At 41.4% G+C, this 23,307-nt stretch overlaps 1 protein-coding gene and 1 long non-coding RNA gene across 2 annotated transcripts in view; one reads left to right on the top strand and one right to left on the bottom strand.

Annotated features, from left to right (window-relative positions):
• Positions 1 to 1,231: 1,231 nt before the first annotated feature.
• Positions 1,232 to 23,307, top strand: part of LOC137379681 (uncharacterized) — a 69,378-nt gene continuing 47,302 nt past the window's right edge. Inside the window, exons 1-2 of the long non-coding RNA XR_010976888.1 lie at positions 1,232 to 1,383; positions 17,415 to 17,533. This is a non-coding gene — a long non-coding RNA (uncharacterized lncRNA). The remainder of the gene's footprint in view (positions 1,384 to 17,414; positions 17,534 to 23,307) is intronic.
• sult4a1 (sulfotransferase family 4A, member 1) overlaps positions 18,742 to 23,307 on the bottom strand; it is a 65,737-nt gene continuing 61,171 nt past the window's right edge. Inside the window, exon 7 of the mRNA XM_068050867.1 lies at positions 18,742 to 19,200. Coding sequence (XP_067906968.1) covers positions 19,088 to 19,200 — 113 coding nt within the window. The 3' untranslated portion in view covers positions 18,742 to 19,087. The remainder of the gene's footprint in view (positions 19,201 to 23,307) is intronic.

Raw genomic sequence — 23,307 nt, 5'->3', positions numbered from 1 at the left:
GTGAGGCATGCCAGAGCCACCAGCCACAACAACATAAAGAACCTCTACACCCTCACGAGATTCTGTCAGTCTCTTGGTCCAAAATCGCCACTGATCTATTTACCATAAATAGAGATGACTTTATCTTAGTCCCTGATTATTTCTCCAAATTTCCAATTGTCAGACAGGTAAAAGACACGTCAAACACAGTCATCGCAAACACAGTGAGTGCCTTATTCAATCTATTCGGTGCACCTGAAGAAATTATTTCTGACAACGGGCCACAGTATTTCAGGGATATGTGTTGCAAATGGGGTGTAAACCATGTGACATCCTCAACACATTATCCAAGATCTAATGGTCTTGCTGAGTGAATAGTTCACACTTATAGTTAAATCACTTATCCTGAAGTGTAAGACAATGAAACAAGATTTTCGTGTTGCCATGTTACACATCAGAACTACTCCTATGGATATGGGCTTACCGTCACCAGCAGTGATCATGTTTGGCAGACAAATGAATGTGCCAAGCCACCATCTGTCCAAATTCTCTGAGATGCAAGAGACACCACTCGAAAAGCAAGGGAGAATGAAGATGGTGCATGACCGACATGCAGGGGTGTAACTACCTCAACTACACATAAGACAAAAGGTCAGGGTCGTACACCCCACAATTAGAACGTCGTTACCTGCAGAGGTATCCAATGTATGCAGTGAGCCTAGGTCTTACTAGGTTAAAACATGTAATGGAGCTGTGTTGAGGAGGAACTAAAGCCAGTTAAGAGAAGGGTGCAATATTCCAATTGCGCACAACAGACTCAAAAGATCATGCTCCGATGATGAGGGTGTGATGGACCAACAGAACAACAACCAACACATTGACAACATGTCTGCAAACCAATAACAGCCAAGGGGGAAATCCACATCTCCAGAATGTTATACCATAACAAGATTTGGAAGAGTTGTCAAACCACTGAAACGATACATAGACTCGAGTTTCTGCACTCGTAAATTTCACAATCTCTATCTTTATATATGTAAATTTTATAATCTCTATCCCTGTATAACTAATTTTGATATCCAATTTTATGTGTTTTACTTGTAGCATAATAGACTTATCTTTGGAAAGAAAGATGTTGTATGATTGCTTTAAGAGTGATGTCCCTTTAAGAACTCAGTATGTTAATGAGCTAAGTACCAGTATGTAGTCATGTGACTAGAAGCCATAGTCACTCTGCAGAACAATACCCTGGACAAAGGTTCTGTGTTGTGCGTACTAGTTTAGCTGTTAATAAACGTTCTATCTTCAAGGAACTGGAATCCACATAACTCATTGTGTTACTTAGGATAACACAAAGAAACTCAAGACACCCTAGATTTTAGAACGGTCCCCATGGATTGGAAGGTAGAAAACATAAAACCACTATTCGAGAAAGAAATCAGGGAACTAGTTAGCCTGACATCAATAGCAGGCAAAATGTTAGAATCTATTATTAGGGATGTAGTAACAGAGCACTTAGAGAATCAGAGTGAACATCGATTCATGAAAGGAAAATCGTGTTTGGCAAATCTGTTAAGTTTTTTGAGGTTGTAACTGTCAGGGTAGATAAGGGGGAGCCAGTGGATGTAGTGCATTTTCAAAACGCATTTGATAAGATGTCACACAGGAGGTTAATTTAACACAAATTTGGGCTCATGGGATTGATATTAATTTATTAGCATGGATTGAAGTCTGGTTAATGGACAGAAAACAAAGAGTGGGAATAAACGGGTCATTTTTGGTTGGGAAGGCTGTTACTAGTGGGTTACCAAAAGGATCAGTGCTTGGGCCTTAGCTATTTACAATCTATCAATTACTTGGATGAGGGGACCATGTGTAATGTACCCAACCTTGCTGATGATACGCAATTAGGCGGGAAAGTAAGCTGTAAGGAGGACACAAAGATGCTGCAAAGGGATACAGACAAGTTGAGTGAGTGGACAAGAATTTGTCAGATAGAATATAATGTGGGGAAGTGTGAAGTTATCCACTTTGGTAGGAAAATAGAAAAGTAGCATATTTTTAAGTGGCAAGTGACAGGGAAATGTTAGTATTCAGAGTGGCTTGGATGTCCTTGTACATGAAATTAACGTAAGGCTGGAAGCATTGCTAAGTGTGTGAGGGTGAGGTGGAATATTATTTGGATGTTTGGTGTGAGTTCTGAGTGATGCCGGGTGAGTGATGGGGTGTGGTGCTTTGAGCAGTGTGAGAGGTTGGTGGTGTGGTAGGTAGGAAATGTCATGTAAAGACGCATTCACTGATATTCACCACCTACGTGTAGTCATTTTACCTCTTCTGACACTTTTGCCAGGTCCTCCGATCCAGACTGTGGGAGTTGACCTTCCTGGCTACCTGCTCCCACTCCCTTCTGAAGGTGGTCCTTGAGGGTCTCCTGGCTTCCCACGGGACTATAGCATCTCTCTCTTGCCCACCTGCACCACTAATGCTTCCACCACCACATCCCTCATTCTGAATCCTTCTACATGCCCTGATGTTCATTTTTCAAGAATTTCCACTGCGGCAATCTTTACTTCTACTGTCCCTTTCAGAGACAGCCTGCTGTTAAGAAAAAGCAGACTGCCTGTTCCATGCTATCAGGAAACAACATTGCCAGTGCCACCTGCTGTGTGCAGACTATTGCAGCAACAGTGAGAAGAGAAAATCAGCGCTGGAGGCACAGAAAATCATTCCAGATGAGGTGGGTAGACCAATTTTGTGTCTTCTCCACCTCGATCTGAACCGGCGAGGACACAGCGACAACCATTGCCCCTGCGCCAAAAAAAAAAATCGGGAGATTGAATTTCTTACCCACAAAATTCTTAAGGTGTTTGATAGGATGCTTCCCCTGGCTGGCAGTCTAGAACTAAGGATCACAGGGCTGGATTTTACCAACCTCTAGGGATGAGATGGTAGGCAGGGTAGAGCATAAAATGGTGAGGGAAGGCAGGGGTGGAATGCCTATTGCTTTCTCAACGCCTTGCAAATTTTACCAGGGCGGGCAAGGCCGAAGACAGTCTTCCCGACCAGAGGCCAATTGAGGCCCTTAGGTGGTCACTTAAGGGCCTCCCCACCACTGCTAGTATTTTAACAGCTGTGGGGAGGTGGGGGGGCCTCTGCCACATGGGGAGACTGCCCAGTAAAAGCTGACAGCCTCCTTGTGGGCTCGGGAGGTGGGGTGTCCCTCCTGATCAGGCATCATGTGGCCCAGGGAGGGCTCCCCTGATAGCAAGAAACCCTCGGAAAAACCCTCCCCTGCCCTCATGACCAACCCCCTCCTGCATCCCCCCCCCCCCCCCCCCCACTGCCTGATTGCCATTGAATTCCATTGGGGCTTCCAAAAATAGCTGAGGCGGTGTTGCCCACAGCTTTCCAGCCCACGTCGGGACCCCTCCCCCCCCTCCACTTCAGCAACAAAATCCAGCCCCCAGTCTCAGAATAGGGGGTCGGCCATTTAGAACTAAGATGAGGAGAAATGTGTTCACTCAAAGAATTGAAGATCTTTGGAAATCTTTATCCCAGAGAGCTGTGGATGCTCATTGAGTATATTCAAGACAGAGAGCAGGAGATTTTTGGATGCTAAGGGAATTAAGGAATATGGGAATAGTTTGGAGTTGAGGTAGAAGATCTGCCATGATTATATTGAATGGCACAGCAGGCTCGAAGGGCCAAATGACCTACTCCAGCTGCTATTTTTTATGATTCTTACCACTCCATCTAATCTCAACCTCTTTCCCTTTTGTGCCCCCTGCCTTGGCTGCAGCTTTGAGCAGGCCCATCCCTTACCCGTTAGCTTTCTTGTGGAATCCCACCCTATGGCTCTATCCTGTTTACCTTGGCTTGAGCTGCTGCCAACAGTGACACTGACTCTCCACTCACTTGCATGCACTCACAAATTTCTAGGTAAGGCAGTGACTCATTTGACCTTTTCCTTCATTCACCAATCCAATCTTGAATGTTCAGATAGTTTCTGCCTCAACCATTAATTCTGGAAATGAATTTCACAGCCTCACAGCTGTCTCTGTGAAGATGTCACTCCTGCCTTCTGTTCTAAATCTCTTACACTTAATTTTGTATCTATGGCCCCAATTGTTGATCCCTTAATTACTGGAAATAGAACTGAACTCTGATGGACACCACTCTGAAAAACTGCCTTAACTCCTACTCTGTTTTCTGCCTTCTAATCAATTTTTAATAAGAGTTTGCTCTCCCCCACCCCTTTAATTCCTTATCCTTTAATCTTCTCTAGTAATCTCCCATGTGTTACATTGTCAAAGGCTTTCCTAAAGTCAATGTACACTACATCCACTGCATGACCCCCATCTACTATGTCAAAGAATTATATGAGGTTGTCAAGCACAATCAGCCCTTTTAAAAATCAATGCTCCTAACTATTTTCTTTTTATCTAGATATGTGGTCATTTCATTCTCAATTTAAGACTCTAAAATTTTCCCTACCACAGATAGTAAACTGACTGGCCTCTAATTATCTGAATTAGCTAAAGCCCTTTTTAAAAATGGGTACTACATTGGCCAGTCTTCTGGCACAAATCCACAGTCAATAAAGAACTGAAATATAATTTATAGAACTTCTGCAATTTCCTCCCAAACTCTTTCAGAATTAGAATGTATTCCATCAGGCCCTGGCGCTTTGTCTTTTCCTAGCTTAACTAACTAATCTAAAACTTTTCTTTTAGCCATCACACTATTGCTGCTCCCATTTTCACCCACTTCAAGGTTCACCTCCTCTCTGATATGAGTCTCTTTAGTTAAAAGCATGCAAAGTACTAATTAAATATCTCTGCCATTTTTTGATCGTCATCTACAAATTGACAATCCTTTCTTCTCAGGGGTCTCAGCTCACTTTTAACAATACTGTTTTTACTGATATATTTGTAAAATTCCTTACTGTTCCTTTTGACATTTTTTGAAATATCCTCTTCCTCCCTTTTAGCTTTCCTTATCCCACTCTACTTTTTCTATTATATTCCCTTTTAAGTTTTTTTGTTATTATACTTTTCACAGGGTCTCTCAATTTTAATTGGTTTCTAACCTCTTTATTTATCCATGATAACCTAAAGTTGCTAGTAAAAGGGAAAATTAGGTGGGAATTCTTCAATGCCCTGCCTTTGCATGCTCCCTGATGAGAAATAGGAGGCTAAGAACCTGGAGTTGGGGTTGGGGACAGGTGGGCATAGCTGGGTGCTCTCCTCATGCATCCTGATAGAAATATAATTAAGTAGCAGTGCAAACTTTTTTTTTCCATTCATGTAGAATGATGGTACATTATTAAATGGAGGAGTGAACTATTAAATAGACATAGAAAGATGAGAAAGAATCAAGGTAATGGGCTGGACTTTACGTTGGGCGGACGGGAGCTGGCCACCAACGTAAAAGTCAGTGGCAAACACGTTTCCGCCTAGCCTAGGGATCCGTCCCACATTTTACGGGTCCCCGGGCTTCAATTGTTCCGAGGGGGGACTTCCACCCGCTTGAGGGAGGAAGTCCCGTCTCATTGAGCTGCCGGCCCATCATCGGACTGGCAGCTCTTAGTCCCAGCAGCGCCACCAGAAGCGGTGGCCACTAATGGGACTGAAGCCCAGCCGAGGACATGGAGCCAGGAGTACAGCTAAGTTTGGTTTGCCTTGCTGGGGGTAATCGGTCGGGTCCTGGCGAGGCAAGGGTGGTCGTTTGGGGGGAAAGTGGGGGGGCGTCTTCGGTCCTGGGGGTGGTTGGGGAAGTGGGGGCAGCCCTCAATTGGCCACCCTGTGCCTGTTTGTCAGGGCCTACCCCAGGGGTGCTGAGAGGCCCTTTTATCAGGCGGCTTTTCCTGGCTCCAGGATGCCTGCTTGCCACGGCTAAAATCCCCCTGGAGGCAGGCGAAGGCCATTAATTGGCAACTTAAGGGCCTTGAGTGGCTTGGGGCGGGCGGCCCGTTTCTCTCCCCACCCCCCCGCCCTATGTAAAGTGGGGCGGAGGCGGCAGCGGGTCGGGAAGGCCTCCTGGAGTCTCCCACTCCATTTTACGGCACCCCACCACCACCATCCGGCTCACTGGGGTGGTGTAAAATTCCGGCCAATGAGTTCAAAGCAGGGAGTAAACTCGCTTATCATCTTTGGAGACTCAAGTATAAATGATGATTGTATATAGTGTGTTCTAATCCTGATCAATATATTCTTCATATACATATGCAGTCTTATTAGTATTTAATCCTCATTCATGCCTTACCCTCATTATTATATACTATGTATAATCCATACTCAGAAGCATTTCCCATTACCATTACATTTTATATTTAATCCTAATTCATAATTCCATATTTTCATGATATAAAATTTTCCGCATCATAAATTTAATTATTATTAATGCAGGTTGATAAGAGATCAGCTTGCTAGTAAATTGATAAAATTACTTCATAATTCATAAAATAATTAAAGTTGAAAAAAGATAAAATGATTTATCCCAATCTATTGTTCAAATCTGGCCTCTAGTTAATGATTTGGGTACATCCTGTCCTTCACCATATCCATCCTTTTTGGGACTACTATGTAGCACTGCTTGGTGAGCTCATTGATCTATTTTCATAGGAACAGGAGTAGACCACTCAACTCCTTGAGCCTGTTCCGCCAGCCAATTACATAATGGTTGATCTGCATCATAACTCCATTTACCAGCCTTAGTTTCATATCCCTTAATATCATTACCCAATTAAAAAAATAAATTTGATCGCATTTCAATTTTGCATATTAATGAAGAGCAGAATAACTATGATGACAGATAGAAAGAAGTGACAGTAGAACATTACCACTTATCTAAAAGACAGCGTGTCTCAAATTGTGAGCCTGAATGAATCATTCCTTATCTGTGGAATCCAAGGAAGTAAGTAACATTCTGGCTGTTGAAGCACAAGATGCCAAATGACGTGATGGTCAAGGCAAAGCAGCCATCTTGTGATGAGGTTCATCAGAGTCTGTGGCAATTAGCAATTACTATAACAAAGAGCTTTTTCAATACTATACAATTATATTATCAGCAATTCATTTTGGGAGCAAAGCCTAGAAATTGCTGCTGAAGATATTAGCAAGCAAATACTTTGTTTTGTTCTCAATTTTGCCAGATGTTGACCTGTTTAAGATAAATAGATTAATGCCTGTGTTAAGATAGATGACCAACAAAGATCACATTAGTGATTAAGCTAACATCCCCAACCATAATTGCTAAGCTCAAAATGAAACAACCTGAAACACGAGTTAAGAAACAAGTCACTGACCTGAAACATTAACTTTGCTTCTCTCTCCACAGATGCTGCCAGACTTGTTGAGTATTTCCAGCATTTCTTGTTTTTATTTCAGATTTCCAGCATCTACAGTATTTTGCTTTTATTTCAGTGTTTAATTCACTGCCACTTCTCTTCCAGGAATGCCTACCTTGAAGTAGTTCTGCTCTTTTCTCCAATGGGATTTTTGTTCATCTCTTTTAACTTGTTCACCTTCATTGCTTTCTATTTCCTTCCTGGTGTCACACCATTAACATACCATTTGCCTTTGCTCCATGACCTTCTGGTCAGTTATTGTCTGTAACCTTGTCCTACCAACACCTTCTCTTTGGTTAACTCTTGCCCCACCCCCGTTTTATTTGCTTAAAACCTATTACATTTCTAGCCTCTGCTGGTTCTGATGAAGGGTCACTGACCTGAAACATTAACTCTGCTTCTCTCGCCACAGATGCTGCCAGACCTGCTGAGTATTTCCAGCATTTCTTGTTTTTTATTTAAGAAACAAGTATATTGTTTTGCTAATAATTGATAACCACAATATACATGATTCACCAATATAGTTGTTTGTTATCCAGCTTCTGGTATGCAGAAGAATACGCATCAGAAAATATTTTACATATGTATAGATCTATGATTATTTGACTATATAGGTCATCAAAATTCTGGAAGATCTATCCAGTAATTTGTCAAAGGTTATTATTTTCTAGGGGTCACAAGCTCTAACACCCCACTAGAAAATAAATACCACACATGTACAGTATACTTGCTTCTACAATTGTCATTACACCCGTGATTGAAACTCTACAGAAGGGTTTCCATATATCTCTAAAGAACATTCAGGAGTAATTGTCAGTGACCCTGATAGTCTCTTTCAATACATATCCATATAATATTTAATCAGCTGTTAAGGATAAGGACAAAAATGAATTATCACAATTCAGAGTACATTTATACACCTATCTTTAAGTTTTAAGTACATTGTTTAAATACCTTGCATACTGAGTTTACAGTTTCCTCACTCTTCACATATTTGTGGTAACACTTTGTAGAATTAGGAAATGCTGAAAACCTATACTATAACTGTAAACACACAGTGCAGGACTTTTGAAATATCACAGCTTTAGCTTTAAGGATGTGGTCATGAAATGACATTGTTAATTAGTGGAATATTTTCAACAATCGTTTAGTAGTCAGCTGTTAACAGAATCCTTAATGAAAACTGCTCACTATATTATGAAAAGGAATACTTTTTGTTTGTTTCATTTGCTTTTCTCCATTAATCACCTACTTTAGCATAGTCTTGTTCCTGCAGCGCGGACCTTTACAGCCACATTATTATAATGTCCTAGCATTTTGTAATATGTAGTGCATCACAAGTGAAAACTGTATTTATGAAGGAGCAGAATTAAAATTTTCTGGGACAGACTTTGGGCATTAAGCAGAAAAGTTGGAGTTATTGGACATAGCATTTGATAAATACCCATTGCTGATGCATTTTCAGATGATCAATAGCAATTATTTTGCATATGCAGAGATTAGTAAGCATCAGAGATTCACTGCGTCTAGACACAACAGCATTCAAGGCTCACCTGGGCGATGGGCACAATGGTCATTTTCTCATGAGATTTTAGGAATCGAATTGGAAAATACTACAGAATTACCTACTCTGGCTTGGATTGGTTAGGTTCCTTCTATTTATTCTCTAATTTCAGTTAAATTATAAAAGTAGCTAGGGACAAGGCAAAAACAGGTTAAAGCTCAAGTCTTCACATGTTGGTGGGATTTGGGAAACACACTTTGGACAGTACCAACATTGTGGTGAACACTGTTCTGGGAAAACAGAAGATAACGTGACAAAGCAATCTTTTGTTACCAAAATTCATGCTAGTTCTGGCTGTAATATTGTAACAATATCATGCAATATGAACATATTAATCTTTTGGATGATTTTCTACAATATGTAAGCTTAATTATTGACTCTCCATCTAATTTAATTGATTTCACAAAAGATATAATTTTTCAAAGTGCTCCAATTGCCATATTGCACAAAGCACTAACAGAGAAAAAAGCAAAGTTATTGGTCTATCGTTTAAGACCACAAATAATTCTTGGATTCCTCAGTTGCTTAAAACAACAAACACTTTAGATTAACGACTGTGCAAGTACTCTGGAATCAGCAAGGATATGGCTAAAAACAAAAACTGTTTAAAAGATGACTGACATACAAGAAATTAAATAACTAAGAATCCAAAGTCTGACAGACTATAGTAACTAATAATTATCAGGAAATTCATTTCCAGATTGAGCTCTTAACTTCCAACTGGAAAGGCATTCTGATCTGCTTACCTTGGTTGGGTGAGCTTCTCTATAGGACTACTAAAACACTCATGAAATCAAAGCTAATAACTAGACAACAGTACTTTTGTGTTCCAATTCTTTGAGTGTACTGGACTCAATTGTCTAGCAACTTAATTCAAAGAGCTATTTGGAAGTAGACCTGGAAGGAATTGCCCTCTCTTCAGCTCACCAAATAAACTGAGGCAACAAAACTCCGATCGTGTGCGCAATAATTAACATATAGCAAACAAGTAAACAAATAGGTTGAAGGGTGAACAAGGAGGCCAACAGGTCAGCGAGAGAGGGGACAACAGGTGTACGAGCATGGCAGGGTGGGAGGAGGGGAAAAGAGTGGGTGATGGAGGGGTCGACAGGTGTGCGAATGAGTGGAGCCGGTGGGTGAGCGAGAGAAGGGTGGACAGCAGGTGGGCAGGGTGAAACTGGTGGGCAAACTGAGGGCGACAAGTGGGCGAGCGACAGGATGACAGGTGGATGACCAAGGGGGTGAATGGTGGGTGATCAAGGGAACTGACAATATGGATGAGGAAGTGGGTGACCATGCAAGAAACAGGTGTGCCCAGGCTTCAGCTACATGATCAAACCTCCTGATTGGAAGTCTACAGGGATGTACAATATAAACATCTGCATGTTGTGAATGAAAATTTACTGAAGTTCTGTGGGATCTATTTGTAAACAGCCCTTGAACAAAGCTACAAAGAAGACAGTGAATTTGATATGAAATAATGCTGAGAGGAATGATAAGCCAAGTAAGGAAACATCTGTGATCTAACAATGAAAATGCTACTTGCAGATTCAAACTGAGGATGGAACATGAAAGGAAGCCTATCAAACCAAATTTCAGATGGGCTCACTGTGATATGAGGGAAATGTACAAAAAAATATTAAATAGATGGAAACATTTAAAGGAATGGACGTGCAAGATAAATGGGAAAATTTGAATTTTTTTTCAAAGATGTGAATGCAGTTCATCCCTAAAATAAATTCTGGACAAAATACTAGAGTAAAACCAGATTAACATGGATTGCACAACTCGGCCACCACATCTGCCTATGTAACAATAGTGAGCACACTTCAAAAGTAATTCATTTGCTGTGAATTGCTTTGAGATAGAGGATGAGAAGAGCACCTCATAAATGTAATTTCTTTCTTTCAGTGGGGATAACTAAATTTCTTGTTCTGCCTGAAACCTTCCATAGTGCATAAAGTTTTGATTAGCCCAGAAAAGAAACAGAATAGTGAGTTCTGTAACAACTGCCAGCGAAATGGGAAGAAATTACATTGCCGAGAAAGAATATGAGCAATAAGTATCAGCAAACAAAAAACAGAGCAGATATGTCAGAAGTAAGCAAAGGCACTAAAAATGACAGTGGATCACATTCTAGCAAAATAGATTTTCAGTTGCAGTGTAATCGAACACACAAAATGGAGAGTCAAACAATGAGAGTCTCTCTTTCCAGTTTTCTTTCATCACGCAGGGCATCTGAATCTCACATGACAATGACCCTGATTTTAATCATTCCTCAAATCAGCAGAAAATCATTGAGAAACCTTCTAAGTGCCAGGGGTTTTCAAGTACAAGATTGAGTTTAATAAAAAATGGACTAAGATAATGTTCATTTATCCCTGCTGTGCCAGGAAATACCCAGCGAGCTTGTAATGCTTGTGTGAAGACAGTAAATAATGCCCATCATGGAGTTGCTGATAAGTGAATTCATGTCCAGCCACAGGCACACATAAAGTTGGCTAAAGTAGCTGCTCCCTAACCAAAATTGATGTCCTCTTCACAAAACCCCCTTTCTGACAAGGTAAGTCTGTGTGATATAATCAATCCTTTCAAGCTTTCTGAAAGAGTTAGAATTATTTTGTTGCATCCTCTTTTTTGAGTCCATGTTGCATGAACCCAACTTGTAAATTTTCTATTTACAGATTATAAGGGCAGAACTGAAAGTTGGCGCTGTACTGATTGCCGCCAATATTCCTTTCAGCCTGGCTGAACAAGTGAGCCTAATCTTCGAACAAAGATATTCTGATTCTCAAATAACAGCAGAATATGCAAAGAGAACTAAAACTACGTGCAGTGTTAATTGGGCACTGACAAACCATTTTAGATGAAAATTAGTTGTGGAAATGAAGGTGAAACGCTGTGCACTTGCAAATTAATGTGTTCAATGATACAGGACTACTAAAGGTGAACCTATCCACAGTGCGATTTTTTTCCCACTTCTGGTGGAGTGTCAACTCAGCTTTTGGACAAATGTGTGACTAGAAGACCAACAGTTGATGCCATTTTCAGGAAGATGGTTGGGACCCTGCACCAGAAAGCATTTGCTGGAATAATTTGGCTGGATTTTACGAGCGCCTTGACGTCGTGTGTCGCAGCGGGGGGCCCGTAAAACTCTGCGGGGAGAGGCCCGCCTCGACCCCCGATGTTGAGGAGGGCCTGTTGCATATTACCGGCGGCAGGGGGATCTCAGTGCGGCCTCCCCGCTGCTCGGCAGCGGCACCCAATCAGAATATGTGGAACAGTACTTAACTCTCCAGGTTATGCATCCCGCTGCCTCTCACGCCACACTTCCGCATTTTAAGTAGAACGGGCGGCCGTCACATGCCGTCCCATTCACGAACAGAAAACCAGACGTGACATCAGAAGCAGGAGTACTGGACAGTGAAGATAAGTCCAGGTTTCCAGAGGGCTCAGCTCTGCATTCTGAAAGGTGGGGGGGGGGATCTGGGATTACTGAAGGGAAAGCTCTTCAGGCATGAAGAGAGGTACTGTGTACCCTCCCTCTGTAAACAGTGTAAGCTCTGCATTTGTTTGTGTGTGTAAAGGAGCAATGGCACTCTAGCCACCCTGAGTGTGGAGAGGGTATATAAAAATATATAAAAAGTAAATAAAGTTCAAAAATTTTTGATTGACTAAAAATGCAGTTAAAATTAAAAAAGGCATTAAAACTTTTTTTTAATATAAAACATAAATTTAGATGAATGGGGAGTGAGGAGACCTGGCCTTTCTTCTCCAGAGCCCAGGGTGGTTTCTAGCAGCAATAAGGTTATATAGATGGTGGGGACAATTGATGCAGCTGGTAGGGTCTTGATGTGGTCATGCTGTGCCACTCTGAGTGTTAGCCAAGATGGGCAATGCTATGCCACGGCACATAGTTGATCCATGAGAGCACCTGATGTACCCGTCAACACCAATCCCTGCCCTGTTAGAAATCTTCGAATAATTGAAGGATACAACTTTATTTATCACATGGAAATGGGTATGGCTCAACCTACATTGTGTGATTCTCTGCTCCTGAGCATCTGTATGTGCTGGAGCCAAATTCAACAGGCAGGTGCGATCCACGTAGAGGCTGCCGGTCGTGAGCAGCAGCCCCCAAGGCGAACTCACCATTACAGTCGCCGTGCATCTACAGACTCCACATGACATGCCATCGGATGTCAGAGCACCAGTCAGAGGCGATTGCGCATGTAGAGAGGGTGGTGACACATCTCTGTGCCCTGAACGATGACCTGCAGCCCATGGGCTTTGGTGGACATCCTATGCCTGCAGTCCTCATAGTGGCAGCGGTTTTTAAGCTTGATGCCTATGCAGTATTTCAGGGGCCCAGCGGAGATCTTTGTGGGGTCACACAGTCAGCCGTGCACCGCTGCATCAGGGAGGTCACCGATGCCCTGCACCGGCAGGCCAGTATGTCCCCTTCAGGGCGGACTCTTACAGCCGGTCACATAGGGCCATCATTTTCGGCACCACTGCCAGAGAACCATAGGTTTTAGGGTTCATAGACTACACCCATATGGCCATCAGGCCTCCATCTGCAGACGTTACCATTAAAGGAACCTCTCTCAATCTAGGTGCAGCTGGTATGTGATCACTGGAGATGCTTCATGCAAATCTGTGCCCGCTTCTCATGCAGCTGCCATGTCACCTGGGCCCTGCGCCAGTCCCAGCTGTTCACTGAACTGGTTCAGATGGAGGGGTGGTTTCTTGGAGACAAGGGCTATCCCTTGCAGACATGGCTCCCGCCACCAGTGAGAGAGTCCACCACTGCTGCTGAGGAGACACAACGCTAGCCACTGAGCTGCAAGAGCCACCATCGAGCAGGCAATCAGCATGCTGAAAAAATGCTTCCAATGCCTGGATAGGGTGATGCCCTGTACTACGGGCCAAAAAGACCAGCTCCTTTCTTTGCTGCTCGCTGTGCTCTGCACAACTACACACCCAATAGGGGGCAGGTCTGGCATGAGGAGAGACATCAACAGGATTCCTTCTCAGACTACGAAGACACTGAGGACCTACAACAGGAAAGGCACATGGGAGGGCAGATGGAACCCCAGCTCTACATGCAGGGCTAGCAGTGAGCTTGAGATGTATGGCAGTGGCTTATCAGACAAAGACTCTCTGCTGCATAGGAACATAAATGAGCCCTGCAAGCCACACATCACCCTCGCTCACCTGCTGTGCAGCAGTCCACATCTGCAGCATCCCTGTGTAAACCATTAGAGGCAGCAGTTGACTGAGCCAATGTCCATGTCACTGCATCCGTGGAAACGCTCATGAGTAATGGTGGCACGGCAATGATGTTATTGCAGAGGGAGGCTCGCCTGAAGGACCAATGGTGCAAAGGGATATGACATTGGTGCTACATGCTGGCACACATCATTAACACAGAGAAAAGGACACACATTAGTCAGGAACATTTAGTGAAAGACGTATTTACATTGCTGTGACATCCATGTATTCGGATTTGTGCCAGTGTGTTCTCTGTAAATGTTTGCGAGTGCCCCTTGTCGGTGCAACCTCTGCGCCAGCAGCCTGACTGGAGGAAGGCAGCTGATCTGATTGCCCTTCGGCTATGGATGGCTGTGGGAGTGCTCGTTCATTCTGTCCCGGCATTGGACCCTTTGATGCCAGATGACCCCACGGCTACTCACCTCCTCTGCCATCTCCAGCCAGGCTGCCTTGTTCAGGCGGGAGGGCCTCTTCTTACCATCTTTGGGGAAAAAGGACCTCCCACCTTGCCCGCACAGCCTGGAGGAGAGTGAGCAGGGAGGTTTTGCTGAACTGTGGGGCCACCCTAGAGCACCCCTCTGCCATCCTCGGTTTTTGGAGTGGTCATTTAAATGCAAAGGTGACTCCACTGTGTAACTGCTCTAACTTCTGGCTGCAAGGTTTGGCGTGCACATGTTTGAAAAACCAATGCAGGACTAGTGAGGAAATCTGTGCTGTTGTCATGGTTTTTCATCTATTACCCATCAACACGTGTTCACAAATACTTTGCTCCTCCAGCAGCTGATCGTAATATTGGTGTATTATTTCTAGTTGGCAGTGCAGCTCAAATATGAACATATTTTCCTAATTTTTTTACAAAGATCGTTTAATTGCAGTTACATGTATTTTCACATAACAGGTAGCAGAGAAATGAATACAGATTCCGAATGCATATTAAGCTGTGGCTTTTCACAGTCAGATAATTAGAATCCTATAGTATGTAGATATTCTTCAATCATGGTTTTATTTCTGTAGTGTATTTGCCTTTTATGGTACCTTTACGTTTCACGTCCTGGAATGTGCAAAATTAAGATTATTCACTCGGGTGCAGCAAGCCTACAAGAAAGAATGTTACACTTGAGTGGAAGAGGATCGCAACTTCCCAGGCCACTGGGACACAGCAGGGTAAGTATGTGGCAGCAAAGCAGAAAGTGCTGGGGAAGCTCAGCAGGTCAGGCAGCATCTGTGGAGAGAGTAGAGTTAACTTCCAGATCTCTGAACTTGGTCAAGTTAACTCTGCTTCTCTCTCCATAGATGCTGTCTGACCTGCTGAGTTTCTCCAGCACTTTTGCTTTGCTGCCAGACTGACAGCAGTCCCACTCTTCAACAATGAGGTAAGTATTTCTTTGGCAGCTGTCAGGAAGCAGGTGCTGGGGCGCTTTAAGAAGGGCCCCAGCACCTGCTGCACAGCTGTCAAAAGGTCCCTCACTGCGCCAGATGTTCCACTTCTCCCCACGTAAAATGGGGGAGATGGCGCGTCGCAGCGATTCTAATGAGCCCCCGCATATAATATTGCAGAGGCTCGGCATCGGCCGTTCAATGCAGGCACGCCGCTGAGCTCAAAGCGCACCGCCGCGAAGTGTGGCACACTAATAAAATTCACTCCATTGTATCATCCCCAAAGACACAATGTACAGCGAGCTCGCCCCTGGTATCAGACCCACCGGCTGTCCATGTCTCCGCTTTAAAGACGTCTGCAAACGCGACATGAAGTCCTGTGACATTGATCACAAGTCGTGGGAGTCAGTTGCCAGCATTTGCCAAAGCTGGCGGGCAGCCATAAAGGCGGGGCTAAAGTGTGGCAAGTCGAAGAGACTTAGCAGTTGGCAGGAAAAAAGACAAAAGCGCAAAGGGAGAGCCAACTGTATAACAGCCCCGACAAACAAATTTTTCTGCAGCACCTGTGGAAGAGCCTGTCACTCTAGAATTGGCCTTTATAGCCACTCCAGGCGCTGCTCCACAAACCACTGACCACCTCCAGGCGCTTACCCATTGTCTCTCGAGATAAGGAGGCCAAAGAAGATTATAGCCTCAAAAGTTACATCCTCGGTAACACTGACAGCAATGCAGGATTCAAACACCTTATACCATGTGTGAAGCAGATAGCAGACTTTGTTTTAGTTCCTATTTAGTCAGGTTGTGGAACCAGTTTTAATAATGTCACATGCCAATGGTGCTGAGGAGCAGATCTTAATGATTGGGAAAAACAAAACCCTCTTCAGGCCTAACTTGGACCCTGAAGAAACAATGAGCTGTATCATTACTGCAAAAATGGCCCTACACAATGGCCCTGCAGTTAAGTTTAAACCTTCAAATAAACTTCTTTAAGCAGCAAAATAAAAAGCAACAAGAGAATACAGTCAAGCTCACAAGTGTAACATGTGAACAAGTTAAGATGGAAGCAAGTATAAAGCAGCATTGTAACATCTATGCAAAGTTATAGCCATATTTTTCTTGGAAGTATTTCCAAATAAACAACATTTCTTCCAAAAAAAGCCATTCAATTGACTCTTAAAAAATGAGTTATTCCAAGAGTGTCTGGGGAGTTTTGGCTCTGCGTTCTACCCGGGACCAATCCCCACAAATGGACCCCGATCCCTGGAAAAAGTTCTGGACGGGCTATCTCACTGATTTCAATACTTGAAGGTTTATATCTCTACAACTGTAAACTAAAAGAAGCATAAATTTGTCAAACAGTCATTTGTTTTGGGATACCATGGAGAAGCTTTTGCAATATTTTATGCAATGATTAACTATTTGTTGAAATAAACACCAACCCTCAGGATATCATGAGCAGGATCTCTCAATTTACTCAAACTGCCACTTATGCAACCAATTGTCATATTTCAACTTGTGGGCTTTTTCAGCTCCATTGCTAAAAGCATCACAGGAAATTAACCTGTTACTATTTTCAACAAAAAGTCAAAGAGTAGTAAAGTCACTGTTCACTGGATACAAAAAAAGTCAGTATTTCAGCAAATTAATAGAATCATGCACTTGCTCTTGAAAATGGAAGTAACCCCACAGACTGTATACCTTTTTTTTTAAATGGACTCCAACTCAACCAATCTACCTTTCACCACTCTTGTAACCTATTTGTGTGTGTGTAAACCTCTAGTGTGTGTGAGAGTGAAAGTTGGTGCGCTGTTTTATTATTTTATTAGTTCGGTTTAGGTACAATAAAGTTAACCTTTTTCTTTGTTAACTTAGGATAACAAGAACCAAACACCTACTGAATTGGCCAGTACATCCACTGTAAGAAAGAATCATGTTGTGGTCAAACAAGGAGAGGGAAAGAGAGAAGCCCTTTGACCCCTCCTCACTTGACGGTAACACTATGTGATGTATAAATTTATTACATTAATAAAGTTAATTCTAACTTCTCAGTAAGAATGTTACAGTAATATTATGTGAACGCTAAATTACTTATTCAAGTAAAATCTTAACAAAAAGGTCAGCCCAGGAGCTACAAAAGACTGTGGAAATACTGGTGCACTCAGGGTTAAACTAATTTGATTGTTTAATCAAAATCAGTTAAATTAGACTTCTATAGTGCTAACCTTTCTTTTTTTGTTTGTGAAAATTTCATGTAGCCTTTTCGTATAGCATTTAGTAAATGATTTGCTAACATTGTATTTTATGAAATAAACAATGTATCAACTGCAAAATGATTTCTTAGAATACTCTCAAACAATAGAAAATAATCGAGCTGTATTTTCTTCTGGTACAAAAATGTTACTGCGATTTTCAAAAGAATACATGATGAAATGACCAAACCGTCCAAGCCACGAGTGGGTGGTGGGGCCATAATTCCTTAACTTCTCTCCCCATGTTGTTGCTGAGGATTTGTGGAATGCAGCTGCAGCTGTGTTGCTTCCAGATTATTCCAACTACTTATTTGTCTGACAAGAAATGCTGGAAATACTCAGCAGGTCTGGCAGCATCTGTGGAGAGAGTAGAGTTAACTTTCAGATCTCTGAACTTGGTCAAGTTAACTCTGCTTCTCTCTCCACAGATGCTGCCAGACCTGCCAAGTATTTCCAGCATTTCTTGTTTTTATTTCAGATTCCCAGCATCCGCAGTATTTTGCTTTTACTTATTTGTCTAGTTGCAGGTCACATTAACATGCTGCAGATTAAGTTTTGGTACATCATTGAACCTGGTTAACAGACTACCAGAACTTCAGCTTTATTAAGCCCGAGGTTGGCAAGTGTCAACAGAGGACTGAGTAATTCATTCACTATCTTTCCACAATGGTGATTTTTTGAATGACTTGGAGCACAGCTTTACCCTTATTGATTTTTTTTTGTAAAAAAGACTGATGCAATATTTGTCTCAATTCATTACACCCATCATCTTTGCAAATCCAAATGAATTAGCTTCAGCAATATTGGAATAATTTAAATTGGTTTAATTCAGATCTGGACATCACTTTGGAGCTTGCTCCTAACCAGAACACTCATTCAACCAGGAATGTGTCATGTAATGATTACAGAAGAACAAAAAAAAACATATTTTGCAGCAGTAATTTTCCTTACTTATAATTTTGTTTTTTTGTGCATGCATGTGTTTGTTTGCATATTTTTTAATAGTTCTGATTTTGGAGTACATAGTAATTGCCCTTACCATCAAAACTACTGCAGTCTATATTTAAGTTACGTTCTTAGATTATGTACCTTGCAAATCTGCTAAGAGGCAGCTTACTAGTTAAGATGGCAACAGGTGAGGAAACGGCTACTATCGATATAGAATACCCAATACCCTTCACTAAAGAGCTGTCATAATACACATAACAGCGAAGATTAACCAGTGATTGATAGACGAATGTGGAGAAGCACTTCTAGCTAACGTTGAGAATACTGGCAAGCATGCATGTTGATCACTTAAAGGCTGAAGTCGAAGCCGAGGTCAGATTTTCCCATCTTCTGTTTGAAAACGGCATCAAATTTCTCATTCATTGATACAGTGAAGATGTCCTTCCAAAGGCCAACCCGTCCTGAAATAAACAAAAGTGTCCCTTGTTACACATCCATAAGTTTGAGGTTAAGGTCAGGTCCATTTGAGTCGAGGTGTACAACTCTGTAATCATTACCAGCTAAATCGATAAGACCATTAGTTTCAGATAAATAATGCTGAACTGTGGCCAATCAAGTTCAGGCTTATTAAAGGACACCACTCCTCTTCAGTTCTGGCTGACAAGTATGAAATTTGACAGCAGGAAATAGTTTGGAAAGATGACATGGCCTTAAAGTATAGCAGTAGATTCATTAGTAAAGTTATATAGTATTATATCAATCAATAAAGTTATTCTATTACACTATTTTACTAATATTCATTAGTAAAGTTATACTAATCAGTAAAGTTATAAAATTAATTAGTAAAACAGCATTCATTAGTAAAGCTGTATTGTACTAACCAAGAGCATTATATTCATTAGTGAGTAATTTGTAACTATATGCTATAATCACTAGTTATACTATCAGTAATAGTAAATAGGAAAGTTGTAGCATTATGATAGTAGTTATATTATAATAAACAGTAAAATAATATACTTATTAGTAAAGTTATACTATTGTATCAATGAGTAAAAGTGCACCATTATACTAAACAATAAAATTATTATTCTAATTGGTAAAAGTATATTATAATAATCAAAAAAGTAATATTATACTAATCAGTAAAGTTAGGCATTGGCCTAAATGCCTGAAAATTCAGAGGAGATGGGTGACAGTAGCTTGATAAGCAACTACAGCCCAAAATAGGAGTGAAAAAGTTAGATTAAAATTTAAAGCTGAAATGTAATTTGGAAAACTGTGCAGCGGCATTCAATGGCCATATTGTGCAATTACAGTGTGACAAGTTTCTATTGGCCTTTTATTTTTACATACAACTTCAAAGTTGAAAACCGTGCCAAGACACTTTACAGAAGTGTAATCAGACAAAGATCAATGCTGAACCAAAGCAGATATTAGAAGGTGTGACAAAAACTTTGGTCAAAGAGGTCTATTTTAAGGAGGGTCTTAAAGGAGAAGAGAGTGATCGAGAGGCAGAGAGGTTTAGGTAGGGAATTCCAGAGATTATGGTGTGGAAAGCTGAAGGCATGGTGGAAGGAAGGGAGTCGGGATGAGCAAGAGACCAGAGCTGAAGAATTGCCGAGTTCTTGGAGAATTTTATAACTGGTGAAGATTGCAAGGATAGGGAGGGGTGAGGCCATGAAGTTCTTTAAACGTGAGAGTTAAAATTTTAAATCTGAGGTGTTGAGGGACTGGTAGCCAATATAGATCACTGAGTGCAGGGATGATGGGTGAACGAGATAGGATACAGGCAGCAGAGTTTGGGGTGAGCTGAAGTTCATGGAGGGTAAAGGATGAAAGGCCGGCCAGAAGAACATTTGAATAGTAGAAACTAGAGATGACAAAGCCACCGACGGAGGCTGAGGCAGATGTGGAGATGGATGACATTATAGAAGTGAAAGTAGGCAAGCTTTGCGATGGAGTGGATGAGGTTAGAAGTTCATTTTGTCATCAAATGGGATGCCAAGGTTGATCAGCTTCAACCTGAGACAATACTATCGGAGGTAGATGCTGCATTTGATAGTGTCAAAGGCTGCACACAAGTTGAGAAGGATGAAGAGAGATAGTGTTGCAGTGGAAAAATCATTCAAGGACTTGACACGAAAGGGAGGTTGGAGTTGGGTCAGTAGTTTGCAATGACAGCATGGGCCACTGGTGAGTGTTTTTGCCAGATAACAGTGGACACCAGGAATGGATGTTAGCTGGTCAACAGTTTAGTAGGATTGGGATCAAAGGAGTAGGAGGTAGGTCTCATGGACAACACATTAGTGGAGAAAGAAGAAAATTCAATGTGAATTTGGAGCAGTCCAATAAAACTTGTTAGTTTAAACCCATGTTTTATATCGATGCACCATATCTCCAGGGAAATATTTGAATGTTGATGTGATGATTCCCACAGGATCATTAATAATTTTTGTCAGATTTGTTATTAATGATAACTAAGATTTATTCTGCATTAATCATTCATTTGAAGTTGTCAAATTAAGTCATCTATAAGATTCTGCAGTGCAAAACAACCATTGGTGCAGACACAAATATTACCCTAGGCTCTTCACATCATTAGCAGGTCATTCCAAAATATTGGTTATAACCACTCAAAATACTGTCTATTTTATTCACATATTTAAAAGGAAACTAAACTCCAATCCTAAACTGATTCCTTCTTTTATATCACATACTTTTCTCTCCATTCTTTTTAAAAATTGCAGAATTTAAGTAAGGAGCCAAGCTCAAAAAGACCAGGATGCCTTCAAAAGGAAATGGCAATTCAGTGATGATTATTTGGGTTTTTAAATCTTCTAGATTATAGGAGAAAGAGAAAACTGAGAGAGCCAAGAGTTCAACAGTAAGAAGTAACAAAAGTAAGAATGAGTTAGAGTAGGAATTGGTGTGGTGAGGCTCTACTTCCATACCGTGAAGATGCAAAGAAAAAGAAGCGCATGTAGGCTTCCATAGTTAGAGCTTAGTAGGAATAAGAAAGGAAACTTCAGAGCAGCAATAACCATGGTAATATTGATAAAACTGATAAGGCCAGAATGGTTATAGTGGAGTGAGAAAAGTTGGACAGTAGGGATGATTGCTGGATCACCTATAAAATGGTGTTTTTTTTTCTTGCATCTTGTCCAAGAGTGCAAATGCGATGTTAGTAAACGCTCCACTGATATTGGAGCAGAATTCAAATCTTGTGAATAATAGGGCTTTACATGAAAATTAAGAACTGTTGAAGGGAAAAGTGTTTAGCACTTCTTGAGCCGTAAGGACAAGAATGGATCATCAAAGGTAAGTAAAGGAATCTGTTAGCTGGTTTTCTGAATGAAATGAAGAAACTATAGCAATAATTTCCAGAGATTGTGTTGCTGGTGTGAAGCCTCACTAACGGGAGTGCAGGGCAGAGAATCAGCACTGTAGTGTTAAAGTCCTATCTCTGATTATATGGTAGCAAGGTGTCATGAAATTATTCCTTACATCTTTGAAGAAATGAAAAGAAAACCATAATTTAACTGTTCCATTGAAGATCGATGCAGTGATTCAGCTAATGCATTGAGAGAGGAATGAAAATTCTGTGCATCAAAAGCCTCTAATCTAAAGTAAGTTTACGAATAGATTGAAGTCATCAGCAAAGGTTTGGATGATGAGTGGAGGCCATAGCTATAGAGAAGGAACAGAGTAATACAATAATCTGAAGAATTCCTCAGTTAATAGAAAAAATGTCAAATGGTAAGCCATCAACTGCAGCACAAAGAGTTTGACAGAAAATGTGGTAGTCATGAACATAGCATTGTTCGATGACCATATAATAGAAACACCAGAACATAATAGTTTCTTCTTTAGAACTACATCGTATCAGACCCTAACAGCAGCTTTGGAGATGTCCAATACAGTCATCAAAAGGCAGAATTCTCGGAAGTGCATAACATGCATGAACATGAGTGATACAAACAGGCCAAAACAATGTAGTTTTTTTATATTCGTTCTTGGGATGTGAGCGTCGCTGGCAAGGCATTTATTGCATATTCCTAATTGCCTTCGAGAAGCGGTGGGCCGCCTTCTTAAACTGTAACTGTATCAGAAAACTGAGTGGCTTACTAGGCCTATTCAGAGGGCAGTTAAGAGTCAACCACATTGCTGTGGGTCTGGAGTCACATGTAGGCTAGACAGGGTAAGGACGACAGATTTCCTCCCCTGAAGGGCATTGGTGAACCAGCTGGGTTTTTATGACAATCCGGTAGTTTCATGATTACTATTAATGAGACTAGCATTTTATTCCAGATTTTATTAACTGAATTTAAATTCCCCCAGTTGCCATGGTGGGATTTGAACTTGTGTCTCCGAAACATTAGTCCAGGCCCCTGGGTTACCAGTCCAGTCACATTACCACTATGCTACCATCCCGCTATGATAATGGATTCGGCTAGAACTTTCAAGATGATGAAAAATATGAGTTAACAGCAGTTTCCATAACTTTAGAGATCATAGATATAAAGAAAATAGGACAGTAATTGGACAGCTAGGAGGTATCATCTTCCTTG

Source organism: Heterodontus francisci, chromosome 18 (assembly GCF_036365525.1).
Source record: "Heterodontus francisci isolate sHetFra1 chromosome 18, sHetFra1.hap1, whole genome shotgun sequence".
Taxonomy (NCBI): Eukaryota; Metazoa; Chordata; class Chondrichthyes; order Heterodontiformes; family Heterodontidae; genus Heterodontus; species Heterodontus francisci.
Note: the sequence above shows the minus strand (reverse complement) of the source record. Positions and strands in the feature narration are given on the sequence as shown.